At 54.7% G+C, this 10,369-nt stretch overlaps 1 protein-coding gene across 2 annotated transcripts in view; it reads left to right on the top strand.

Annotated features, from left to right (window-relative positions):
• Nucleotides 1-4: 4 nt before the first annotated feature.
• The window catches only part of PCSK7 (proprotein convertase subtilisin/kexin type 7), a 39,802-nt gene continuing 29,437 nt past the window's right edge, over nucleotides 5-10,369 (top strand). Inside the window, exons 1-4 of one of the 2 annotated variants that reach the window (XM_075909336.2) lie at nucleotides 5-146; nucleotides 6,576-7,088; nucleotides 7,858-7,992; nucleotides 9,049-9,214. In XM_075909336.2, the coding sequence (XP_075765451.2) occupies nucleotides 6,588-7,088; nucleotides 7,858-7,992; nucleotides 9,049-9,214 (802 nt within the window). In that variant the 5' untranslated portion in view covers nucleotides 5-146; nucleotides 6,576-6,587. Of the gene's footprint in view, nucleotides 147-6,575; nucleotides 7,089-7,857; nucleotides 7,993-9,048; nucleotides 9,215-10,369 lie in introns of those variants that run through there. The other variant, XM_075909337.2, reaches the window with a different exon arrangement.

Raw genomic sequence — 10,369 nt, 5'->3', positions numbered from 1 at the left:
CGGGGCGGCCAGGGGGGCCCGCGGGCCGGATCCGGCCCGAGCAGCGCGGCGAGGGGCGGGCCCTGGCCCGGGCGGACGTGACGCACCTGCCAGCGGCCCCGCGGAACCCGGCCCGGGCCGGCCCCATCCAGGAGGCTCCTCGCACGGTGAGCGGGGCAGGGGGAGCAGGGGGGGGGCCGCGGAGCACGTGGAAGGCGAAATGGGGGTGCAGAGCAGGGCTGGGGGGGTGCTGGGAGCTGGGCGGAGGGGTGCAGGGCAGTGGGGGGGGGCTGGGCAGGGCAGGGCGGTGGGGGGGTGCTGGGAGCTGGGCGGAGGGGTGCAGGGCAGTGGGGGGTGCAGAGCGCTGGGGGGGTTCTGGGAGCTGGGCGGAGGGGTGCAGGGCAGTGGGGGGTTCTGGGAGCTGGGCGGAGGGGTGCAGGGCAGTGGGGGGGTGCAGAGCGCTGGGGGGGTTCTGGGAGCTGGGCGGAGGGGTGCAGGGCAGTGGGGGGGTGCAGAGCGCTGGGGGGGTTCTGGGAGCTAGGCGGAGGGGTGCAGGGCAGTGGGGGGGTGCAGAGCGCTGGGGGGGTGCTGGGAGCTGGGCGGAGGGGTGCAGGGCAGTGGGGGGTGCAGAGCGCTGGGGGGGTGCTGGGAGCTGGGCGGAGGGGTGCAGGGCAGTGGGGGGGTGCAGGGCTGGGGGGGTGCTGGGAGCTGGGCGGAGGGGTGCAGGGCAGTGGGGGGTGCAGAGCGCTGGGGGGGTTCTGGGAGCTGGGCGGAGGGGTGCAGGGAGCTGGCTGGGCAGAGCGCTTGAAGGGGGGACAGAGTCTGGCCAGGGCCAAGCAGAGGAAGTCAGGGTAGCAGGGAGCGAGGAGGGGAGCAGGAGTTAGGGTTCCCTCATCCTGGAGAGTGGAAGACCTAGGGTAACATTTCATTCCATTCTCCCCTTAAAGGAGCAATGTATCCAGCTCCCCTCCTCCAGTCCCTGCCTGTGTCGCTGCAGGGCTGGCCAAAGTCACTGCTGCTGAACTGTCATGGCTCCCTGCATATTTTGGGCATGAGAAGAAGCAGGAGAATAGCGCTGTCCAATAGCTTAGACATCCAGTTGGAGTCAGGGCTTCCGGGCTCCTTTCCTGCTCTGCCTTTGACATTCTGTGTGACTTAGCTCCCTGTGCCTCCTTTTCCCCACATGTGACTTGGGGCTACTACTTGGGAGCCCTGTTCCTGTAAGCTGAGCACATGGGCGGCCACCCAGGACAGGTTCATATGCCGCCCAGCTGATTAGCAGAGCACCTACAGCTGCCAGCATGTGTTTATTCTGGTGGTGCATAATCCTCTGTTCACATAACAAAATTTATTCCTTGCATGGATGGAAAAACAGAAGGAAAATTACTTGCAAGCAATAATTACTGGGTACTTTGGAATCTGATGAGAATAAGGTGTTATAGAAGAGCCAAATATTATCTGTTGTAATTATGATTATTCAGTGGCTTTGTCTAGTTTTGTCAGAAAGTCTGTCTTTGGCTGCTTGTTTTCTCTATTTGAAGAGCACCTGTCTCATCAGGAAGAGGGGAAACTGTACAAGGTTTTAGCAGCTGCTGTTTTCAGAAATTTAGAAGCATCAGTTTCCTTCTTTCAAGACGATCCGTCGTATACAAGTATGAGCTTGTTTGGCATAGAGGAGGGAACAGATCTCAGGATGAAGTAGGATAGAAACCTGGCTGACAGCGTCCCATGTGCTGTTTTAGCAGTCACAATCGGCAATACATTTCCTCCAAATACTCTTATCTACCCCTTTCTGGGGTGTTCATACTCTGTTCTCATGCTCACCAGCTCTTGGCATGAGTCCCTCTCCCAATACCTAGGCCTGTTTGTCTTTCACCCCTACGTCTTCCTGCTCTGAGTTGTATTCCTTTTTTAATCCGCACCTCAACATTCTACAGTTTAGAAAGAGAATAGACAGTGAAACAAGATAAACACGGCCTGTGACTAACCCTGAGCATGACAGAGGGTGTGCCAATAGGGAAGTTGCACTAGCTGAACTAAAGGTGTGGCTTTCAGCCTCTGTAGTTACATGAGTACAACTTCGTATATAGACAAGACCAATAGTGAACCCTTTAGGGCTGCTGGAAGTTGGGAAGTCATATTCTGTGCTAAAACAGACTGTGGGGGGATATTTCTGATCGTCCGTTATACACACTAGAGAACATTAATGCTAATTCTTGCTAGTGGGTATACAAAGAGAACAACATGCATGAACTTTTCAAACATCCTGAATGAACAACTCAAAGGGAGATCATGCAAGTGCTTTCTTGACATTGACTATAGCTTTGCTTTAAACAAACCATTCGAGAGAGGATAAATAATCAGTAAAACTTGAGGCATGTCAACTTAGAGGAATAATAACAATTAGTTCTGTGTACGTCCTTTCCATGTGGATGTTGATGAGCGAGTTTCAAAGACAAGCTGTTACTATAGCAGTTGTTTGGCCAATAGTTATTGCCTCGGTTAACCGTTTACTGAGAGTATTCTGTATTTTCTAAGTGCATTCAAGGTGCATTTCACAGAAGTTAATTAAGCCTCAAAAAAATCTTTGTAGGGTGGATAAATATTATCCCCTTTTTGTAGTTGGGTAAGCGGAAGAGAAGTGACTATTGAGTGTAACTAGTAGGCCGGTCAGTAGCCTGTAGCTTGGAGGCCTGATGCTTTGCCCCACAAGCCAGTTATCAGAGTGCTTTGTACTTCAAAGAAGTGGGAAGTTACTGATTTGCTAAACTGTTCATAAAAATAACCTTTGATATAGTGTCCTGCTGTCTGGACTGAGCAAGCAATGTTCTAACTGACAAGAATCCAAAACAAGTAAGCAGCAGCTGTTGATTATGCCATTGAAAATTTATGAAATACAAAAACTCCGGAAGTGAACTGCAAGTAATCTGTTTCTGTATAGAAAAGGGGAACCAATCGGAACAGCCTGGGATATAGCTGTGCTAGGCTGTATGCAGGTAATTGGAGCAGGCTCAGAGCAGAGGATGAGTGTGGCGGGTTGTAGGACTGGTTCTCACAGACTGTGATAACTCCTCTTTCCACAATGTGCTGTCTGATTAACTAATTACTTAATAAATCTAGTCAATTTGACTTCTTTAATTACTGAACACGTTCAAAGTGTGCTAAAACCCTTGTGGGAACAGCATGCTACTTGGCAGAGCTGAGAAAGAAACCCAGAAATTCTGGTCTCTTGCCCTGTCATCGAACAGGTGGTAGAGTTGTGTCTATAGTGTGACTGTGTTTGTGTCACTCACTGCGCTTATGGGAAATACTGGAAATCGAGTTGGAAAGGGAAACCGAGGGCAGGACATGTAACAAGAACGAGGGGTCTCCCCATGACATGAATAGGCAGCAGGTTGAAAAGAAATGACTACTCCACCCTTGGCCCGGTCAACCTGTGGAACTCATTGCCAGGGTACTGAGCTAGATAGCGTAGCTGTTCTTTTGTTCTTTTTTGGTTTTGGACAGTCAGAGGGGGTGCCTCCCGGAGTTACAAGGGGCACTGGGGAGGGGCAGATGAACCGTGCCCTCGTGTGACCTTTTCTGGCTCAGCCGCTTAGTATAATAGTTCAGTGAGCAGCTCGGCTTTGGCCTCCAACAACAACAGGCCCCCACGGAAACCCCCCGTTCCTCTCCTATCTGCAGGCAGGTTTCTGGATCCCGTCTTGTGGCGTAGCACTTTACAACAGAGAGATGGGAATACAATGGTGCCCTGTGGCAGCCCACCTATCTGGTTGGTCCGCCCACGGAAGCTAAGCGTGGCACTTGGTTTGTGTGAGATCTCTCATCTCCATTGCTCTTTATAGTGAGCCAAAAGCCGGTGCCACTTCTATTCCCTTTTCACCAGGGGCTGTGCTTTATTTTTGAATTGCCTCTCCTGCCCTGTTCCCTAGGCTTTCAGGCCTCGTGAGCATCAGTTGCAGCGATGCCTGGCAGAAATTGCTTGTAAACAGAGTCAGGGGAAATCTCTTTTATAACTGTTAACAGCTTAACTGGAGGTGAGTTGATGTATAGAGCCCTGTGCGGAGACAAAATTTGCATCTGCATCTGTAGCCACAAAAATGCGCCACGGATGTCCGCATTGACATCCGTGGATGCGGATATAACTCATAGACTCATAGACTTTAAGGTCAGAAGGGACCATTATGATCATCTAGTCTGACCCCCTGCATAGTGCAGGCCACAAAATCTCACCCACCTCTCCTAGAATAATCCTCTCACCTATATCTCAGATATTGAAGCCTTCAAATACTTTGAAGACCCCAAGATGCAGAGAATCCTCTAGCTGTGATCTGTGCCCCATGCTACAGAGGAAGGCGAAAAACCTCCAGGGCCTCTGCCAATCTACCCTGAAGGAAAATTCCTTCCCGACCCCAAATATGGCGATCAGCTAAACCCTGAGCATGTGGGCAAGACTCATCAGCCAGAGACCCAGAAAGTTCTCTATAGTAACTCCTATCATCCCTCCATTGACCTATTTCCCACTGATAATGAATGGTCAATTAGTTACCAAGATCATGTTATCTCATCAAACCATCCCCTTCATAAACCCATCTAGTTTAATCTTGAAACCAGATAGATCTTTTGCCCCCACTACTTCCCTTGGAAGGCCGTTCCAGAACCTCACTCCTCTAATGGTTAGAAACCTTCGTCTAATCTCAAATCTAAACTTCCGACTAGCCAGCTTATATCCATTTGTTCTTGTGTCCACATTGGTATTAAACTTAAGTAATTCCTCTCCCTCCCTGGTATTTATCCCTCTAATATATTTAAAAAGTGCAATCATGTCCCCCCTCAGCCTTCTTTTGGTTAAAGTAAACAAGCCAAGCTCCTTGAGTCTCCTTTCATAAGACAGGTTTTCCATTCCTCGGATCATCCTAGTGGCCCTTCTTTGTACCTGTTCCAGTTTGAATTCATCCTTCTTAAACATGGGAGACCAGAACTGCACATAGTATTCCAAATGGGGTCTCACCAATGCCTTGTATAATGGCACTAACACCTCCTTATCCCTACTGGAAATACCTCGCCTAGACCGTCCCAAGACCGTATTAGCCTTTTCCACGGCCATGTCACAATGGCGGCTCATAGTCATTCTATAATCAACCAGGACTCCGAGGTCCTTCTCCTCCTCCGTTACTTCCAACTGATGTGTCCCCAGCTTATAACTAAAATTCTTGTTATTAATCCCTAAATGCAGAACCTTACACTTCTCACTATTAAATTTCGTCCTATTGCTATCACTCTAATTTACAAGATCATCCAGATCTTCCTGTATGATATCCCGATCCTTTTCTGAATTGGCAATAGCTCCCAACTTTGTGTCATCAGCAAATTTTATTAGAACACTTCCACTTTTGGTGCTAAGATCAGCAATAAAAAGATTAAATAAAATTGGCCCCAAAACTGATCCCTGAGGAACTCCGCTAGTAACCTTCCTCCAACCTGACAATTCACCTTTCAATATGACCCGCTGTAGTCTCCCCTTTAACCAGTTGCTTATCCACCTCTCAACTTTCATATTAATCCCTATCTTTTCCAATTTAACCAATAATTCCCCATGTGGTACTGTATCAAATGCTTTACTAAGGTCGAGGTAGATTAGATCCACTGCATTTCCTTTATCTAAAAAATCTGTTACTTTCTCAAAAAAGGAGATCAGGTTGGATAACGTGGGTGTCTGTGGATTTGCAGGGCTCTAGTGATGTACCACAGAACTCTAGTGACTAGTAGTGCACTGGCTGGGCGTGGCGGAGGCACACAGAGGTCAGCAGGTGATAGGAATATTCTCACACCTGTGTGGAGTGGGACTGGCTTCCAGTGCGACATTTCAAACTCAGATCCTCAGTTGGGGAGTTGGACATGCGGCCTCCAGTTCCGAGAGGGAGAGTCAGCCTGCCGAGAGGAAAGCAGTAGCGTATGCCGGGGCAGGCTAGGAACACGGTGAAGGAGACTTTCCAAGAGGGATCTGGATCTCAAATGTGGCCATCTGACGTGAGGAGAGACGTGTGTGTTTGTTTCCGTGTGGCTTTGTGCCTCTCCCCTGCCGTGCAGTCTGGGGCATATCAGTCTGGGCAGAGCCGGAGCAGGAAATGGGCTGCTCTTCTGTTCTGCCATTCAGCAGCACTCTGAAGAAAACCCGAGGCCAGAGACTTGTTCCCTCATTGGCCTGGGCTTGAAACTGCCCGTCAGTCTGTGATCCCAGGACACAAGCCAGCAGTTTGTCTGGCAAGCAGTAATTCCGCTTACCCAAAGTGGGTTCGTGGCTGCCAGCTGCCTGGATATTGTCTCCGGGGCTGGGTGTGGCGCATTCAGCTCCAAATCTAGCGTTACGGGAGAGGTGACCAGCAGGGAGAGCCAGCACACTGCCTGTGTCCACAAACACAAGGGCGCTCCTTCTCTCGGAGCCAGCTGCACCAGGGGGCTTTGCAGCGCCCTGGCTGTGTTTTAAGAGAGAGTTTCTCCAAGGGCGGCTTTTTGGGTCAGACTGGGCCCGGGGGGAAGCCCGTGTTCGGAGTGGGTTGAGGGAAGGGTGCTCACTCTGTCCTGGCTCTCCACAGCTCGCTTGTCTGATGCTGCATTGGAGGAGGAAGGGGCCACTATGGAGTGCGGTCATGGAGGCCTCGCTGTGTATCCGCACGTGCCTTTGGCTGGTTCCAGCCTGCATTCCCTTGCTGTCGCCAAATGGACTTGCACACGGTACAGAACTCCTCCCTGGGGCTAGGACCCAGGAGCTGCCTCACGGCTCTGGGGCGTTAACCTGGGCAGTGCACCTGAACGTGCCCGAGGGCTTGGCCTCCCGCGAGGAGGAGCTGGAGCAACAGGCGGATGAGCTGGCCAGGACGGGAGGCCTGGTGAACCTGGGCCGGATTGGGGAGTTGAAGGGCCATTACCTCTTCACCCACCAAGCAAGTGGGCAGCGCGAGCGAGGCACTGAAGCAATAAGGAGATCGGTAGAGGCTTTATTTGCACAGCACGACAGCGTGCGGTGGCACTCGGAGCAGAAGCTTCTGAAGCGCTCCAAACGCAGCCTGCACTTTAATGACCCCAAATACCCCCAGCAGTGGCATCTGGTGAGTGTCCTTCCCGTCCTGGCGGCTGTGGGATCCGGCCACTGCTCTGGGCAGGCTGCAGAGCTGCCGGGCGGGCCCTGGGAAGTGGGGGAGGGAGGGAGAACAGCCTCTGGCAGGATGAGGGGATTTCGCCCATCAACAAACTCCTAGAAACAGAGGCACTGTCTGGCCCAGTTCCTGTATTGCCGGACCACTGCCGTGGCTGGGCCCCTGGCTGGCTCGCTAGGCACGCAGGGCACAGAACTCCCTCCCATCCTTGGACGCAGTCCCCTGGACCGGGGGTGCTCCGCAGGGTGTCATTCCATCTGCTGGGGCTGGCGACCCTGCAAGCAGAGCGGGGAAGGAGGGTCAGCATGCACGGGAGGGGGGGGCTGCTCCCGTAGAAACTGACCGGTCCTGATTCTTACTGGGGCGGGGAGGCGGCAGGAGTAACACGAACCTCAGTGGGGCCAGCCAGAGCGTTGTGCGGGAGTCAGGCTGGGGTGGGAGTCCCAGCCTTCCTTCTGCAGCAGGGAATAGGTACCAGCCTCGGGCCTGCTCGTCTTCATTCGTTTGGGAGCGCCGGCACCCGCAGCTCCAGCCGGTCGCTGGGAGCCATAGGTGCGCGTTGTCCCGGGAAGTCCTGAGGCCGCTTGCAAAGCCCAGGCATCAGCGTCACGCCCCTGCCCAAACCAGGGCTGTGAGCAACTGCTCCTGTCCTCCCCCGTGCATGCTGACCCTCCTTCCCCGCTCTGCTTGCTCACCCCTGCTTCTCCCTGCCGGCGCGCAGAACAACCGGAGGAGCCCGGGAAAGGACATCAATGTGACGGGTGTGTGGGAGCGGAACGTCACCGGCCGGGGGGTGACCGTCGTGGTCGTGGACGATGGGGTGCAGCACACCGTCCGAGATATACAGCCAAACTACGTGAGTGCGCCCGGAGTGTGCCGCCTGGGCTCCGGGGCTGAGTCACCAGGCCCTTCTGAATCACCAGGCCCTGGGCAGTTGCCCCCTCTGCCTGTTCCTCAGCCCTTCCTTGGTGGGCCTGTGATGCTAGTCCTGCCCCGTCAGAGGGAAGGGTCAGGGGGTGGAATCAGAGGAGCGGAAGGGCCTGGCATGTATCCGGGTGTGCAGGAGGCTACGTGAGCACTGCCCGCACAGCCAGCGAGCAGCAGATGTCCGGGGCCTGCTGTTCCCAGCTGCTCAGCCGTGGGCACGCGGAGTGAGGTGCCCGTCCGGAGAGCTGCTCCCTCAGGCAGGGAGGCGTGGCCAGGCCAGCTCTCCGGGAAGGAGCTTTTCCTCGCCTGCACGGGAGAGGTGGCAGCCGCGTTTGCTGCCTTCTGCTCTCTGCCGCCGGGTGAAATGAGGGTCCCTGGCCTCTGCGTGCAGGTGTGGCCGTTGTGTCTCTCTTGGGTGCGAGGGGCCGCAGGCTTTGGGCACTGCCGACGTTCCCTGTCTCCACAGGCAGGCCGGGCAGAGAGCAGCTGCGGGCGAGGGACGAGTGTCCCAGCAGTGGCTCGGAAGATGCCTGTAAAACCTCAAACGCTCAGGCCCCCTGGTTCCTGTGCCAGAGTGTTGGGTGCCGTGGCAGGGGCCCGCCGGCTCTGTGTTGCCATCCCTATCTGGCTTGTGCGTGGAGAGAGAATGGAAACCGGGGGCCTCGGAGGCTGGGGCAGGTGTAAATCGGGAGCTGGCGATCGGAGAGAGAAGTAGGCCCCGCTAACAGCAGGGCAGGGAGAGGACGCTGGCTGGGCTGGGGAGGAGGGCGTGTTTTCTAGGTGCTTCAATGTCTTTACATTTGGCTTCCCCAGTCCACTGCCCAGTGTTGGCGATGAGGAATGGGGATTGGTCGCTAACCCACATGGGCCCTGCCTCTGCTGTCTCTAGGCTTTCAGCCCATGCTTTCCAGGCCTGGGAAGAGACTAACTGTTGATTTCTCCAAAGAAGGGAGACCTCTGAGCTACAGTTGTGGGTCTGTTTCAGAGCCCCGAAGGCAGCTATGACTTGAACTCCAATGACCCTGACCCTATGCCCTACCCTGACGCAGAAAACGGGAACCACCACGGGACCCGGTGTGCTGGAGAAATCGCAGCTGTCCCAAACAACGGCTTCTGTGCCGTGGGCGTTGCCTATGGCAGCCGCATTGCAGGTACGCTGCCCCCCTGCCTCAGGGAGGGAGGGTTCGATGGGCGTGTGTTGCCTTGGCTCCCCTGCCATGCTGTCTGAGGCAGGTTGGCGAGTTACAGCCCAGTCAGTCTGTTGTTGGTTTGGATGCGGATTGCAAGAGAAAGATCCGTGCTGACTCCTCGGCCCCAGAGGCTTGGGGTGTTTGGATGTTGGGGTTTCGCGTGGCCCCATTGCTAGAAGGTGCAAGTTGGGCTTATGTTTGGGAAGCTCCTCTGAGCGCCTGCACCCCAGTGTCCTTCTCTGAAACGGTGTCCTCCTCGCATCTGCCAGAGGGTCCCAGTCCTGCCTGCTCCCTCGGCGCCTATGGCGGCTACACTGGCGCCTGGTGCGCTCGTGGCCTTGTGCAGGAAACCAGCCTGATCAGCCAGCGCAACTGACGGGCTGTGTGGTTTGCAGAAAGTCCGGTTCCGGTGGAGCGGTGAAAGTGGCTGTGCCCCTGCGGCTCCGTAGTGTGAGCCTCCCCACGCCCCAGGCAGGTGTGAGCTGGTGGGTCTTGCCCGGGACATTGGTGCAGCCACGCACAGATCTGACCCAAAAGCTCCCTGGGCTTTGCTGGGGCAGACATGAGCCTTGGAGAAACCCACGCTCGGGTGCAGGGATCCCACCCAGCGGTCTGGCTCCCAGAGCCCTTTTCATGCCAGTGAAACGAAGCGGGTGCCAGCCCCCAGCAGGCCCGAGCATTCCCCTAGCCCTTTGTCTCCACAGGCCGTGGCTGGACACGTGTTCTGTGCAAAGAAAGGTTCCTGTTATCCTTTGGGTTTGGGTAGGGACTAAAACCACCGTGACACCCATTGATTTCAGTGAGCGCTGAGAGAATGTAGGCCCGCAACCTGGACTCTCCACCAGTGTTCCCTGTAAGCTGAGTGCCCGGGTGGCCCCCCAGGATAAATTCAGGTGCCCAGCTGATGAGCAGAGCAACCACAGCACCCACAGCTGGCATCATGTGTTTCTACTGGTGGTGCACCTCTGCACATGCCTTGGTGCACATAACAAAATGTATTCCACCGCGAAGGGAAAAATTCGAGGGAACTTTGCTCTGTACTGATGTTGCATATCCCTGCAGTCCAAGCCATGACCCCAGCTGGCTGATGCAGATGGCCACAGGCAGTACGGACAT

Source organism: Pelodiscus sinensis, chromosome 25 (assembly GCF_052426305.1).
Source record: "Pelodiscus sinensis isolate ZL-2025 chromosome 25, ASM5242630v1, whole genome shotgun sequence".
NCBI classification, from domain to species: Eukaryota; Metazoa; Chordata; order Testudines; family Trionychidae; genus Pelodiscus; species Pelodiscus sinensis.
This window is presented reverse-complemented; position numbering and strand designations above follow the sequence as displayed.